The sequence below is a fragment of the Lichenostomus cassidix genome, chromosome 1, assembly GCF_008360975.1.
Source record: "Lichenostomus cassidix isolate B80296 chromosome 1, HeHo_3.0, whole genome shotgun sequence".
NCBI classification, from domain to species: domain Eukaryota; kingdom Metazoa; phylum Chordata; class Aves; order Passeriformes; family Meliphagidae; genus Lichenostomus; species Lichenostomus cassidix.
The window spans coordinates 71,345,677-71,361,728 of record NC_139479.1 but is presented as its reverse complement, the minus strand read 5'-3'; the positions used below and the strand labels follow the sequence as shown (position 1 = coordinate 71,361,728).

At 36.8% G+C, this 16,052-nt stretch overlaps 1 protein-coding gene across 3 annotated transcripts in view; it reads left to right on the top strand.

The window, feature by feature from the left end:
• Positions 1-1,577: 1,577 nt before the first annotated feature.
• IFT88 (intraflagellar transport 88) overlaps positions 1,578-16,052 on the top strand; it is a 44,615-nt gene continuing 30,140 nt past the window's right edge. For 2 of the 3 annotated variants that reach the window (XR_014852765.1, XM_085063218.1), the window contains exons 1-11: positions 2,966-4,686; positions 5,056-5,119; positions 5,196-5,265; positions 6,238-6,328; positions 7,718-7,822; positions 8,927-9,029; positions 9,682-9,796; positions 9,896-10,127; positions 11,645-11,715; positions 12,395-12,481; positions 15,027-15,126. Coding sequence is in view for 2 of the 3 variants with exons in the window: in XM_085063218.1 (XP_084919344.1) it covers positions 4,657-4,686; positions 5,056-5,119; positions 5,196-5,265; positions 6,238-6,328; positions 7,718-7,822; positions 8,927-9,029; positions 9,682-9,796; positions 9,896-10,127; positions 11,645-11,715; positions 12,395-12,481; positions 15,027-15,126 (1,068 nt within the window). In the remaining variant the exon portion in view is untranslated. Of the gene's footprint in view, positions 1,683-2,647; positions 2,711-2,838; positions 2,896-2,965; positions 4,687-5,055; positions 5,120-5,195; positions 5,266-6,237; positions 6,329-7,717; positions 7,823-8,926; positions 9,030-9,681; positions 9,797-9,895; positions 10,128-11,644; positions 11,716-12,394; positions 12,482-15,026; positions 15,127-16,052 lie in introns of those variants that run through there. The other variant, XM_085063229.1, reaches the window with a different exon arrangement.

Genomic DNA, 16,052 nt, shown 5'->3' with positions numbered 1-16,052 from the left:
TTGTTACCCTCATGCAGACTTTGCTGACAACTGTCAAATCACAAAGTGCATATGGATGTCAAAGGAACCCCTCATTACCTCTTCTTTTTGTGGGAAGCACCACAGCTTTTACCCATGAGAAAGTCAACATACATCTCTGTTCTCCTCAGTATGTGGCAATAATGCAAATTGAGACATTGCTCATAAACAGAGAACTCTTTTGATGTTGTGCAGAGTTCATTTATGTCACCTACAAATGGGTAAAAATGTGTCATCTGTGCTCCCTTAGGTTGTTCAGATGAGATGCAGTCTCTTTTTTCTCCTGTTGCTTGATTTTACCTTTGTAATGCGAAAAATATCAAGCTGAGCTGCCCTGGATTGCTCAAAACCTTTTAAGTTCTCAGGGGTGAACCAGCACCGCTGGCCTGTCCTGCAACTCCCATAGTTTGTTTTTTCATGTTTAGTCAGACTGTGGTCCCAGTGCCACCGCGAGCTGCCAGATGAGAGTTTTGAGAGCAGATTTCTCAGCCTGTTGGAAGAAATGGTAACTTTCTGGATTGCGACGGGGGAAATACAGCGCGCGTTCAGCCGTCGGACAGTTTTCCTGCCGGTCGCTCTCCCAGGCGCGCTGAGGGCGGTGCGGGCAGCTCCGTGCCTCCCCACGCCCCCAGGCCCGGCCCGCCCCTCACGGCCCGCCCCGCCCGGCCGCGGTGCATGCGGGGAGCGCCGCCGTGTCCCGGGCAACGCCGCCCGGCCCGGAGCGAGCAGGGGCTGTGGGCGAGCCGAGGGCGAGAGTCCCGGCCGTACCCTGAGCCACCCCGCTCCGGGGCACATCGCCGGGCCCCGCTGAAGGAACCCGCGCCGGGATCACCGGGACACCGCGCACGGCGGGAGCATCCTCGTCCTGCTGCTGCTGCTGCCGGAGAGGAACCGTGCGCTTCGTCGTGGCTGAGGCTTGCTGGCTGCAGGGCACGTATTTCGTGTTATCGATGAAATCAAACGTTGCCTTCTTGAGGTTTTTATAAAAATACGTAGCCAGGCAAAGAGAGACACCTTAGTGTCTGTGCTCCGTGAGGGAAAGGCCACCGGGTGATCACACCGTGTTAGACAGGGAAATGCCGCTGGAGAAAGGCTTTGGAACCCGGGCTTTTTTAATGCTAGCTTCTAAAAACCATAGGAATTGAAAAGGCATTGTAACTGTAGCTATGTTGATGTTAGAGTGCAGGAAGGGAGGAAAGGAAAATTCAAAGTGAGATGAAAATCTTTTCGTTAGACTTACTACTATGGTTTGGCCTATAAAGACTAACTTTAGAATGTGAGTTTTCTTAATAATGAGTTAACTGACTGTGGAAAGATACCATTCTAGAAGTAGTAATGCAGTTACTTGTTGTTATAATTTAGTTTTAATGATAAATATCTTTAAAACAATTTTCATAACTAGTATAAGCACAAACAAAAATATGAATCCGTGAAATTGTGCCATTTAATATATGTTTATAGGTGAGTCCTAGTTTTTATGACTTATCAAACTACTGTTGTTTATATTTTGCATTTTTAAATATTTATGTAAAACCATGCGTTAACATTTGGCATGTTAAATGATTCACAGAAAAATGATGAAAAATGTGCTTTTGGCTCCTGAGAATAGTGAAGATGATCTCTATTCTGGCTACAATGATTATAATCCCATGTTTGACACAGAGGTACAGTATTTGCTGTTTCCCACCTTTCCCATATGTAGAATTTTGACTTAGAAGTGTAAGATAAGAACTTATGGTGACAGTAATATACAGTTTACAACTGTTTTGAAGTGAAATTTACTTTATTTAGCAAGAAGCATCTCAGGATCTCTTTGAATAGTTAATTCTTTTATAGTTTTCTATTCCAACTAAATACTTGTGCAGATCTCAACAGATCTGAGATGATGTAATGGTTAGAATTTATGAAGTATAAAATCATAATTATGTGGAGGCACATTCAATGTGGTGTTTCCCAGGCTGTGTGCAGCAGCAAGTTTTTCTGACAAGAGGCTACTGAGTGGCCAAGAGGTCATTGGTCTCTTACTGTGCTGCTACTGGAGGAGCTCACAGTAGAATGGAATCCTGCAGGTCTCTGTGCAATTGGGTAGAGCATCTGGGATGTCTTCAAGTAGCCCTGCAGACCATTTTTGGGTAACTGCTGGTGTGGTGGAATTGGGACAACAGTGATGTCATTAGGTCCAAACCCTCTAGCAAGACTTGGCATCTTGTGTGACATCCCAGTGCCCAATTCATGGGAGTTGCTGCATGACCTGAGAGACATGAGATGTTTCAATGTCTTGCATGGCAGTTGTTAATGTCAAAATTCAGAATTAGCATAAGGAGTAAGCATTTGGATGGAAAAAAATTCATGTTATATTTTATGACTTCAACTCTGTTTCTTCTGTGTGTTTTTAGAAAGTAATGAGTTTTTACATTTCCTAATCTAAAATACAAAAAAAGAGAGGCAAATAAAACCATTGTAGTTTATTGACAGTAAAACCTTTTGTTCAGTTATCTGCAGGTCAAGTATTTTGTGAGGAATTTTTTATTTTTTACCTATCTGTTTTCAGTAGTCTGAGCATTCTGGAATTGTGACTTCAGGTGTGGTCATTTTAAAACAGTTGATGTCTTTATCTTATCTTTCCTAGGATTTAGAAAATGATGTAGCTTTTCAACAGGCAGCAAGAACAAGTCATGGAAGAAGGCCTCCTGTAAGTACCTTTTAAAACATTTTGCATTAATGTAGATCTTACTGTGTAGAAACACTTAATAATTGACACATACGGTTTTTAACTGGTGGGTTTATTTTTGTTTGGTTCTTTTCTTTTTCCCCACACAGGTGACAGCCAAAATTCCTGGTACATCAAGTCCAAGACCTCTAGCTACTGGATTTGGGGCAGGTTTTTGTTCTGTTGTATCCTTAATGAAAATGTCATTTACAAAAAATAAATGTACCATTTAATTCTATGCACTGAGTGAGCCCTTTTAAATTAAGGATTTAATTTCATGGAACTGCATCTCTTCATTAATTTTAATTCATAACTCTGCACTTGATCAAGGCATGGTTACTGGTTGTTTTTCTTTTATTGTGCTGCAAATGAACCGTGCTGCAAATCTTCTGTACTGCACAAGGCATTAGAGTCCAAGGTATTAACCAGGTTCTCTTGCAGGGGGAATTTAATAGGTTATTATTTGGGCTTGGAAAAGTTCTCTGGAAGTTAAGGCGAAGGCCAATCTTGAAGAATACGGGCTCTGAAGCACCTCTAGTTGAATCAGAAAAAAAGTTGTGGTTTTTGGTATATTTAGGCTATTGTAACTCTTAACAAACCAGATTAAAATGCCCTTTATTCCAATACATTTTATATCTCTTAGCATGACTCAATAAAATTTGAAAAAACAATTCTTTTGGATATAATGTTCCTTAAGTTGTATGACAAAAAGGGGACAACAAATGGCTGTAGTTCTCATGCAAGTTAGGTGGCTAGCAATTTGAAGTTTGAACACCTAAATTCTATTATGTCACTGAATACAAGCTTTACTCTGAACCTTCAGTTACCTGCTTTGGGTGTATTAGAATCATGGAATAGTTGGGTTGGAAGGGACCTTTAAAGGTCATCTAGTCCAGTACCCCTGCAATGAGCAGGAACATCTTCAACTAGATCAGGTTGCTCAGGCTTTTGACACCGCTTTTTCTTGGCAGTTGTATTTGCAGATGTTTAGTGTAGTACAAAGCTGTACGGGGAAAAGCTGTCTTGTTAAATGAGTGCACAAAAAGGCACTTCCTAGGGATAATTAAGACTGAGATGTTTATCTGCAATAGCAGAGCTAGAAACTTCCAAAGCATTGTCCACTCTACAGCACTGTATCTTTCACCCTCCAGATTTGCTTCTCCTACACAAAAATCCCTGCTAATGAAGGTTCATTCTTCGCAATAAAATTAGAAACAATCGTGATGTGTGCAAATGGTGAATATAAAAGTAAACATAGGCCTCTGAGTGAGAAATAGGGGAATACTTTTTCATGGCCTGAAACCCTATGTATTTGTCTGTTTGTATTGTATATTTGTTGCAAACTTAAGTGCTTAGTAACAAATATTTCCCATTTACTTCTTTACATTTTTAACACTTACACAGAAGAACAGTATGTGACACTCAGGAAAGGGAAAAGATACCCATTGGCAGTTAGAAAGTGTATCTGTATCTATTGATGAAATAAATCTGCTTGAAAATGTAACTTAGGGGATTAATACAGTGACAGATTTTATCAGCTCTACTCAGAATTTTACTGAGTATTTTGTATAAATTGTTCAATTTAAAGGTTGCAATTTCAAGAATTTAATAATGGAAAGTACTGCTGCCTCAGATTATTTTCTACGCACTTCTTTTTAAAAGAGCTGATAGAAATATCCAAATGCATAAAAAACCTTTGTGAATTTGTTCTGACAGAAGTATTCAACATCTTTAATCTGCCAGGCACTGGCAGTATGTTGCATATGAGTAACATAAGTGGGAACTTTGCTTTGAACTTATGTGAGAGTTAGCACAACATTTAAAATTTAGTGTTGAGAAGAATGGTACATATGCTTGTTATGCTTTGTCAATAACAATTTCAAACAATTTACTTATTTTTGTAGTCAAAGGCAAGTTTACCTTCATCTATGGGAAGACCCATGACAGGAAGTATACAGGTAAAAGTTCCAATATTTACATTTTATATTAATTTGGAACAGTAAGTTTTTCTGGTGAGTGTTAGATACACGTATTTAGAAGTTCATTGAATTAATACAAATTGCTACACTTTTAATTTGTCCTTTTTTGAATACAGTACTGTCAGAAAGCATGAGGGTAGTGATGTGTATTTTATTTGAGCATAGAGTTGGAAGCAATAACAGTGTAATACTTTCTAACACTTACTGACACGCAATAAATAATTTGTCATAAAAATAATATATATAGAATATATAAAAATTATATGTAAAATTATATACTTATGTCTGTATTGTATACAAGATAATTTTTAGTGAGATGATTTTAATATATCTTCTTCTTTATTTGAGGATGGGGTTGCTCGACCAATGACAGCAGTGCAAGCTGCAGGTTACACTAAGGCAGCTGTGAGAGGTATGGTTTGTAGAAATTGCCAGCTGCCACAGGGAGATGTTATTTTACAGTTTTCAGTACTCTGTTAATTTTGCAGGTTCTTCATTTGATCCTCTTGCCCAAACAAGAGGTCCTGCTTCACCTCTGGAAAAGAAACCTTCAGACAGGTTTGTTCAGTTCTGCATTACATTCTTTCAAAGCATTTACAGCAACAGATAACCAACCATGCGTAGAGTTTAAAAACATCCAGGCAGTTACAAAACCTTGAGGGGCCAAGCTCTGAACTGGTGGAATAATGTCACAAACATTTGTGCATATAGTTGGCTGACTTGCAGAAGCATTTGCACTGATTTTCAGGAGCATCTGATTTCAGTGATATCTGGTTCTGACTAGCTCAGCCGCCTTGGCGTAGCTGTTGCCACACGAATGCTGTGATACTTACATATAATTGTGCAGGACCATGAAAGTGTGTGTAACAGGCAAGGAACACCATGATTCTTGCAGCTCTTTGAGAAGAACTCGGGGGCATTTGCCTGTTCTTTCTCTTTGTTCACTCTGACCTTAGCACTTGAGCTGAAACTTGGTGCGAATGTTGTTGGAGTTCACTCAGAAAGCTGCTGAGCTTTCCAATACCAAAGTTGTGTTGCCCAAATGTAGCTATATAGGAATAGGGAGTCCTACTGAAATATTGGGTTATTTAGCAGAGGAAAAAGTCTAGAAGAGCCACAATTTTTTGTTATAACCTGCATTTGCAAGCAATGCTTTAGAGTTATTTATGCAAATAAAGGTTCAATTAATTGCTTTTCATGTGATATTTCATTTCACCAGTGTTTGATATGAAGGCTCATCTGTTCTTTTGTCATTACTTCTCCTGCATAAATTTGGTTCGTGAAATTTGCCTGTCTATATTGTTCTTGTAAGAGAATTTATGTTTTCTTAGGTCTCTGTTCTTAAAAAGTGTGAATGTGATATCTTTGGACAATATTCTCAAGGCACAATTTCACACAATATTTTCTTTTATGGGAAAACCAGCTAGTTGTGACATGTCATTGTGTTGTTTTATTGAGAATATAATGTCTGAAAGCTTAGTGTTTGCAGTTACATTACTAGTGTTAATCCTTTTGGTTTTTTTTTTTTAGTTTAGAAGAGAAGATGAGGCAGTTGGAAAAAAAAGTGAATGATCTGGTTGAAGAAAGCTGTGTTGCCAATAGCTGTGGAGACTTGAAATTGGTAGTTTTTCTGAATTTCACTTAATTTCTGCTGTTATGTGAAGAACAATTTGTATAGACAGATATTTCAAACTGACTTGCAGTCAAATGCTTAAAATTATTAAAATAATTTTAATTCTGTTATGACTCTTCTAGTCTAGTAATACCTTGCTTTGCTGAATAAAAAGGTAGGAGCCGTATTTCTGGCATATATATTTGTTAAGATTTCAGTATTACAAAAACTCCCTTCCCCCTGCCTCCACTGACCTCTTCAGATGGGTCTGATTAATTAGTTGTGCTGGTGCAGTTTTGGCCCAGGCTACCTAGCATTTAACGGTTCCTAGGTATGGTCAAAGGTTACTATAAATAAGGAACTGTTTGCAATAGACAGTTTGAATGTATTTGTTTTGTTACAGAGGATACTAGAGCATTGTTGTGCCAGTTAATAGTAGCTAATTAACAAACTCTAAATTTGATTTACACCTACTATAGATATAATTAGAGAGCTCAAGCTGTTTGGACAAGTTACCACTTTTCCTAAGTGTTGTCTTGACACAAAGTAATACTTTTCTATCTCTACCCTGGTTCAGACACTTTCAAACATCTCCTTAGGTCTTATGAAACATGGTGCATACAGCATCATTTTATCTTACTTCAGCTGTCTTAACATACTGGATCTGTTGAGAAGTCCATCTTGGGGTAGATCATCTTTGTTCAGATGTCTTTGCATTGAGATGTAGAGTTCCTTCAGCTCTCAGGAGCAGCACTGGACCCAGTGACAGTGACTCTGTGTTGTTTGGTGCTCTCTGCACACTATGAAGGCCTCCTTAGCTCTTTTATGCAAGCTGATACTATGTGCGTGTTGTATCCTTACAATCCGTGTTAGTTTCTGACAAGTCCAGCAGAAAATCTATTTTCTTGCAAAAGTCATCAAAGTTGCTGACTCATTATCTATAAAATAGCCAAGTTGGATTTGTCTTCTGTCATAAGGACGAGGAATCAAACTATATCTTGAAGTACTTCCTTCACCACTGGCTTCCAAGTAGCCACGTTGAGTAGTAACCATTACTTTTTTAATCATTGCACCCTTGTGGAGGCACACAGGACTGCTAATGGCACTTGTTAGACCCAGAGCATTACTTGTACAAAGGGTGTTGATGCCAATCTGCAGAGGATTATAACTGGGTATAAAATGATACAGCTAAGCAGACCTAGATAACTGTATGTCTGCTTGTTGCTAATTAAAACTTTTTGGTGGGTTATAGTGCTTTTTTTCAGGCATTTGGTGCAGTGTGTGCATCTAAAGAAAATAGACATGGGCATATTCTTTTCATACTTATTTTGAATGTATTTTTGTTATCTTGAGTCAGTAAGCTTCAAGGCACTGTTTAATTCTAATATTTTGTTTAAGGCTCTGGAGAAAGCAAGAGAGGCTGGAAGACAAGAAAGAGAGTTGTTGAGACAACGTGAACAAATCACTCCTCCAGAAAATATCAACTTAGACCTCACTTACACAGTAAGTGCTTAGAAATCTTCTGACTGAAATGTTGCTAAAAAAACTCCTGAACAGAAATGTCAGTGTTTTCTGAAGTGTGTGTTGTAATGCTCCTGGCAGTGTACCAAAGGAGATCCATTTATGTCATCAAGTCCATTCACATACAGTCTTAAAAGAAAGTACCAGAGAAACCATGTAGTCTGTTATGTGGAGAATTCCCATGAATATCTATTCCAGATACTTACTCACATGTAAAACCTGCATAGCAAAATATAGCAGATGTAAACCCTGTACTTCAGAAATAAATAGTCTAGAGAATGTAATATGCTGAGAGGAGAAAACAGGAAAGATCAAATGCTGCCTTTACATTGAACCATAAAGTGACAGAGAATGTATTACATAAAATAGGATATAGTAATAATCATGAATCTTTAAGCAGGTATCTAGATTTCCACTCTGGTTTTCAAATAGTAAACTTTTGTTTAAATAAAAAAAAGGGTACAACATGCATAAAAATACTTGAGGGGTATTTAAATTCATACCCCAATGTACAGACAATTATTAACAATTAATATATTGAATTAGGCAGACCTGGTCATTTATTTTACCATGAAGGTCAGAGTAAAGCTGTGGAAAAAATGCAGAGGTATTTTACCTGACACCAACAGAACTTCTGTTGTGAAACAGCAGTTTGGAAAAATTCTTACCTTCTACACTGTGTGACCACAGGCATTAGGACCACTTTGCACATGTTGGGAGTCATAAATTACACACAGTCTCTGAGAATTATCTTGTATGAATATTTTTGTATAACCTTGCATTATAGCATTGTGTTACTTAGGTCTAAGGCACATGTAACATAACTTTGAATGCTAGTAATTGAGTTACAAAAATAAAAGAATTACCTAGAATAAGTAGCTTTTAAACTAGTTTCCTCTATATCAATATGTGAGAACAAAGGAGCATTAAAGTTGGGAAGCTTACTACTGGTAAAGACAATAGTTCCATGGTAAAATTAATTTGAAATTATCTTCTATGAATTCAAGTTTATTGCTTGTTGAGAGGGCAATATATTTGCTTGTACCTATAATTCCAATTTGTACCTGTAATTCCAATTTTTCATAGGTTCTCCTCAATCTGGCTTGTCAGTATGATGCTAATGAAATGTATGCCGAAGCACTGACTACTTACCAAGTTATAGTGAAGAATAAGATGTTCAGCAATAGAGGTAGGTTCTATTTCAAAGTGGATTAAAACTGGTAGTCAGGCATTGAAAATGAGGACTGTATCTGCGTAGTGTTGATACACAGAGGGCTCAACCCTCATGTCTGCCTGTCACAGTGATGACAGATACTCACAGTCTCTGCCTTGGAGAGCCAAACCACATTAAGTTATACTGACTCATGAAGTCTTTCCATAGACTAAGTTAAACATAAAGACAAATACATAATTTTCTTATGCCACACACACTTTGTGGTCTTCTCTAATACTAATTTTTTCTCTATTGACTTGGCCTTTCCCTTCTGAAAGCTTCTCTCAGTATTTTGGATATCTTTGAGACTCCTGCAGTGCTTTTTCTCAGAGATGCTTATTTGCAGCTGTCTTCCTGGAGGGCACTATAAATAATCTCTGCTTCATCCCTCAATTCACAATCAAAATCAGAGTATATCTTACTTAATAGTTCTGTTCTAGGTTTCATCTCTACTTCATCTTTTCTCTCATATTCTCTTGAGTTAAATTCACAGAAGGCAGTTCTGTGCAATGCTGCTTTAAAGGGACACTGCTATCCTACAATGAAGATAAATTTACTGAGAAGTTGTTCTACTCTGTCACTTCGAAACAATTTTAAAATGTTGTAACTCATTGACTTCTTTTGATAGGTATACTGAAGGTCAATATGGGAAATATATTTTTAAAACAACGGAACTATTCCAAAGCTATCAAATTCTACCGTATGGCTCTAGACCAGATTACTAGTTCCCACAAACAGATGAGGTGAGATTCTTCTCAGAGGCATGGTTATGAAATACAAGTTTTGGATACAATATGATTTGGTAGTTAAAAATATAACCTAAACCTGATTTCTTTACTTAGGATAAAAATAATGGAAAATATTGGAGTTGCATTTATTAAAACTGGCCAATATGTTGATGCCATTTCTTCCTTTGAAGAAATAATGAGCATATCCCCAAACCTGAAGGCAGGCTTTAACCTGATCCTGTGTTATTTTGCTATTGGAAACGGTGAGCAAATGAAGAAAGCCTTCAAAAACCTGATTGAAGTTCCCTTGGAAGTGGATTATGAGGACCAATATATTTCACTAAATGTAAGTATGAAAAAAATAAACAGTATATTTATGTAGTAATATGGGAGAAAGAGGGAGAGATACTGAATATAAAAATGGATGTGCATTTAAGTCTCTAAAATAATTTCTTTACCAGCATGAATTTATTGTGGCAGTACTGCTCAGATGTGTGAAATAATGAGAGAACATTTGAATCCTTTTTTCCTTCAAAAGATATGATGTACATAAAACCCATACCACATGATTGTCTTCATAATGATTTTGTTGAAATTCATTTGGGCTTACTTATGTAGCTCACTTACTGCTTTACCATATTCATTTATATAAAATTTTAATGAAGTATTTATAAGGTAAAATAAAGGGTGTGAAGCAATGAGTGAGTTAATGCAAGTTTCCTCAAGTGAGTGCTAATAAAAGTTGTAATACTGTAATGTTGTTTTACAGAAGAAAATGTAGTGACATTTACAGATGCTTATTTTAGTTTATTAGATTTTGTTGGAAAATGGAATTGCTTTGACTTTCCATGATGCTAAAGCAAGGAAAAGGAAAAAGTAATTAATAGGTTTAGGGTCCCTCTTAGAAAAATGCTCTATAGAAAAATCACGCCTTTTATCTTCTCCTACCATCTTTTCAGAGATGGAAAGCTTTCATTTTCAGTCCTAATGATCAAATATATAACTAATCTTCAAACAGCTTAGGAGTAGCTGTTGTTTCCTATTGCCATAGCATAAGGAAATATAATATATGAAACATACAGATATATTTATTGATTAATATGTATATATTTTAATACTTTTTATAATTTCTTATATTAGAAATTATTTAAGAGTAAGGTTCATTAAGCCCTTGAATTAATTGAGGACTGTGTCAGATCATTCATTGGAAGAAAGCCCTGAGACTGCAGAAGTTATTTCTAAGGGAAGGCAAGCAATAGTTTTAACAGACATTCCAAGTTCTCTATTTTTTAATGAAGAGGTCAGAGAAAAGATCACAGTTTCCTTCTGATCTTTATTTTGTATAAATCTGTGATCTGTCCCTAATAAATGAGGAAGGGGTGGCTACCTAGCATACCCTGCATTACTTCTTTCAGAACTAATAGAGATGTGTGATAGAAAATGTAAGATGATCATGCAAGTTATTGTAATGAGGAAGTAGCACAAGTCCTCGTCTGCTGAATACCACAGCAGTTCAGCAAATGCTTATTTTTAAGCATGAGAATATTTTCACTGTGATTTGCAGCCTTCCTGGTCTGATACACATCACATGAACTATATCTGTTAAAAACCTTAACAGCTGTGAGCTGTGACAAAATACACGAGCAGAAAAATAGTATTGAAGTAGTTGTAATGCCAAATTTCAGATTACGTGGTTAGAAAATTACTTCAAACTGAAGTTAGCTTTTTCAAGTGTGGAAAGTAAATGAGTGACATTATGGACCATTTATTTTGCATCAATTTATGTTTGCAGTCATATTGTCTATAAAACAATTAAAATATTTGTATATTGGCATAATTTGCATTTGTTTTGTCCCCCTCCAGGATGATCTCCATACAAATCTACTGATTGAAGCCATAAAAAGTGACAGTTTAAGTCAAATAGAACGTGAGAGGTAATGGTGAACTCTATTCTTTCTTGACTGTGATGCCTTGAATTTTAGCTCTTGAAAGGATTATTGGTCTTTTCACTTGTCCACAGCTCTTGTTGCAAAAGTGTCCTCACAATTCTTGGGAAAGAACACCCTCAGAAGAACCAGTTGGATTACTCAGTTTAGTGTACTGCCCTAAAGTAGAATATGTACCCCAAGTGTTACAGGTTACACAGCTTAAAACTTGCAGCATTTGAGCTTTTTAAAAGCATGCAACTGCAGTGTACAGTGAAAGGCAAACAGAAAAAACTTAAGAGCTTAATCGAGATACAGAGGAGTAGTGGTAGGAGGGAACTGGTTACACTGATTTCCTGAGTGCCGGAAGAAGCAAGAAAATGTTTTGTTTTGGTTTTTTTTCTAGACACGTTTTTGAAATGGTGATGTAGAAACACATGCAATCATAGAATGGTTTGGGTTGAAAGGGACTTTAAAGATGATCTGGTTCCAGCACCCCTGCCATGGGTGGGGACACCCCCCACTAGACCAGGTTGCTCAGAGCCATATCCAGCCTGGCCTTGAACACCTCCAGGGATGGGGCATCCATAACTTCTCTGGACAGCCTGTTCCATTGGCTCACCACACTCACAGTGAAGAATTTCTTTCTTACTTTTCTGTTGTGTTTCTGTGGGTGTTTTTCTCTTAGGAAATCCTTGGCAGAGGAATACATCATGACAGCTGCTAAGCTCATTGCACCAGCAATCGATACATCTTTTGCAGTAGGCTATGACTGGTAAGAGTCAAGTGGGGCTTCTTTTGTCTCAACTGTATGTCAGTCTTTTGTGCTTGTTATGAACCCAGTTCACAGAAGGAAGCAGCCTGGGAAACACATTTCGCATGTCAAACACAGCATCCAGGCTATTTTCATTTTGTCCCCAGACAAAACAAAGCATCAGAGCGTATTCTCTGTTGAAAAGTAATTTATCATCAGAAGTCAGCTCTTAATTACACTTTTGCAGTGTTCTGAATTCACACAAAAAGAGCTTCTAAAAGTTCATTTGAGTTTGAAAATTCAGTTTCAAAATTGAGAAGCTTTTAAAAGTCTCAATAGGCAAATGCTATAGGGAAGGCAGTGATTGCTAGTCTTTACTGTAAGGTTGAAGATAGCATGATGAAGACTTGGGGTGCATCAGAAGTTTCAATCACTCCACGGAGTCATTATATAAAACACTGGAATCTAAACTTTAAGAAACGTTTATTTGAATTTCATTTATGAACTTAATGCTTATAAATATAAACTTAATCTACCATTTCTTGAAATATTTATGCAAGTGTACACAGTGATAGGCTGCCAATACAGTTCATCATTTGGACTTAATTTTTCAGTTTACAACTTAGGTTTTGCTTTCTGTGGTATTTTCTACAGCAGAATATTCTTTTCTTTAAAACGAACTCAAATAGACACACTTCCTATAATGACAGTATAAAAATTAATAATACAGCTTTTCCAAAATTTATTTTTAGTTTTTTATTATAAGGGCTTACTTTGATTTTTTTTTCAATAGCATTGGGAAATAACATGTATGCATAGGAATGTTGTGTATTGCAGGCACAACATTACCAATATATATGTTAGTGTTTGGGTAGTGAAGAATGTTTGATGGTAAAAGAGCACTGTTCTTTACCTGGGGTTTCTGGCCTGTTAGGATTATTCTCAAATTTTGCAGGTCCTATAGTTATAATTTACTAAGAAAGCTGTTTATACAAACATGAAATTCTCTCTCACAAAGACGTGTTTTGTCTGCTAGAGTCCACAAGGTGGTGTTTGATGGTTTAATAATCACCATAATCGTACAATTTCCCTACTTCTGCCATTCTGAATTATCAGAACTTAAACAGTATGTCTTGTGAAAAATCAGGTTGTTTTCTAATTTGTTAGGATGAGCAAGTCAGATTTGTTTGCTCTGTGTCTTGTTTTTTGTTCAGAAAAACTGGAAAAGGTTGTCAGGTACCCACTTTCCTTAGAGCTATCCACAGAATACTTGCCATGAAGTAGCACACTCTCATATCTATTCTGGCTAATTTAACAACTTCTGCCGAGATCTGTGGGATTGTTTTTTGTGTATCAGGACAGATCTACTTGTTGTTGTTTTAGGCTGAGGTACTCAAGCCCAGTGAAGAAGTTTAACCAGCAGCTTGAGCTTAGTTTTTTGAATTATAAACCTTACTATGGATTCTCTGAGTATTAAATGTACTTTTAACCAAATTTATTTTATTTTGAGAAATAAAGTGGGGACAAATAGTCTTCAGATTTTATAGCTTCTTTCTTAAATTTTGTCTGTCATGTTCCATAAAGAGCAGATGGATAGTTAGATCTCATTGCATTTTATGCTTAAAAGATGTTAAAAGTACCAGTTGAAAATGCTTTTTTTGATGTCACAAAGACATCTGTAATAAAAAAAAGAAATTATCATTTTTATTATAACTTTTCCTCTAACATAAAAGGCAGTTATCTAAAGACTGTCCATGTGCCAAACCAATTATAGCAGCAGGCAGTTTGTTAAATTAAATTTCTGTTGGCAAAATAGCCGCCTGTTAGAAGAAAAGAAGGTGGCTTTCAACTAGTTAAAAAAAATAGTGAAAGGGATTAAGGAAGCATCCCATGAGTTGTTAATTTACTGTGCCTATTTTCCAAGTGTTTGAGAGAACAGGATATGCACACCATAAATAAAGGTCTTATTTCAAGTGATCAGGCAGCTTAAAGTAGATCCCATCAAACCCTGGAAAACAGTGGCTGTGAATTAACATCGGAACTGCCTCTGCCTTCTGTTCTGCACTCTTTTTGCAGAAGACCCTAAGCCACAAATAACTGGGGGATAACCAGAATGAGACATACTATTATGACTCTGTTATCATGATGTAGCTCAGGGACACAATGTGTAGTCTCTAGCTTTGTTCACTAATCTTATAGGTTTGGTAATCCATGCATCAGGAGATGAAATCTGAAAAACTGCCTTATAGAATGTAGCCAAAGAAAATGGCTTGAAAAATTATTTTAGTCAGTTTTTGACATCAAGTATTGCTCAGTGATGGAAAATAAAGTGATATTTAGGCAGCTGACTTAAAAAGAGAGTCAGCAGAGATACTATAATTAGGGTAGGTTATGGGACTGAAATATTCTTACAAGTACTTTTAATCACAGTGCTCTTTGCCACTGTGAAGAAAGATTAGCTAAGAAAATTCATCTCAGAAAGCAAATTAGCTGAAAAAAATATATAACTTGCAGGAATTTGCACAGATGCATTTTGTTTATCTTTCTGGCTTACTTTCTGTTGCAGGTGTGTTGATGTGGTGAAAACTTCCCACTATGTAGAGTTAGCCAATGATCTGGAAATAAACAAAGCCACTACTTACTTGAGGCAACAGAATTTTAACCAGGTATAGTAACTTTTCACATTAGTACTTTTTAATACTGTATTTGCAAAGATACCTTTGTTAGCCACAGCATATTTTTTGGCAAGGGAAAGTATGGTTTATGCAAACAATAACTATTTTGATGCTGACCAGTAAAGTAACTTTATAAAAACACTGGCAAGAGACAATTTTTATTGAAACTACATTTCTGCCATGGAAGTTAGAGTGAATGCAGTGCATTTCAAAATCAAAATACCTAAATTTAGTTATCCTCACTGGGTGTCCAAGCTGTCATTGCAGTTAATTGAACTGAGGTCAGAACAGTCAATAGAGCCTAGAAAGCCTGATGCTAATGAGCTTAGGGGTGTGTTCATTAGTATGAGATGAATCTTTCTCTCAATTAGGTTGACTATAGTACCAGAATATATGCAGCTGCACCTGCTGTGTATAGTTACAATTTATGCTCTGGTATTCTTGCTGTTCCCCATGTACTACAACATTCCCTAAAATACTATAAATTGTCCTTATACTTTAGTTGGCTCTTCTGTCGTTCCATTGAATACAAGGCTTGGTTTGAAATGTGAGTAGTTAGAAAACAATTTCATCTCAACAAAAACAAGCTCAGATCATCTCAACAAAAACAAGCTCAGATATCTGACAGGATTTGACTGGTTTTCTTCTAACAAGCACTAGCAGGTACATTCAGTTATAGGAATGTTGATAAATAAGGAATATAGCAATCCCCAGCTGTGCATGAGTGGAGATCATATACAGCAAAATTAGAGTTGAAGTTGTCAATACCGGTCCTCTTCTAAGGTCATTCACCTTCTCACAGCTTGGAGGGATTCACACAGGGCCACATGCTTAACTTCAGCCTGCTTTTACTTTTCATATTTAAGCTTTTCTGTTTTTCTGAGCAGCTCTTGCTCTTCTTGTCTGTCTTGTCCTCT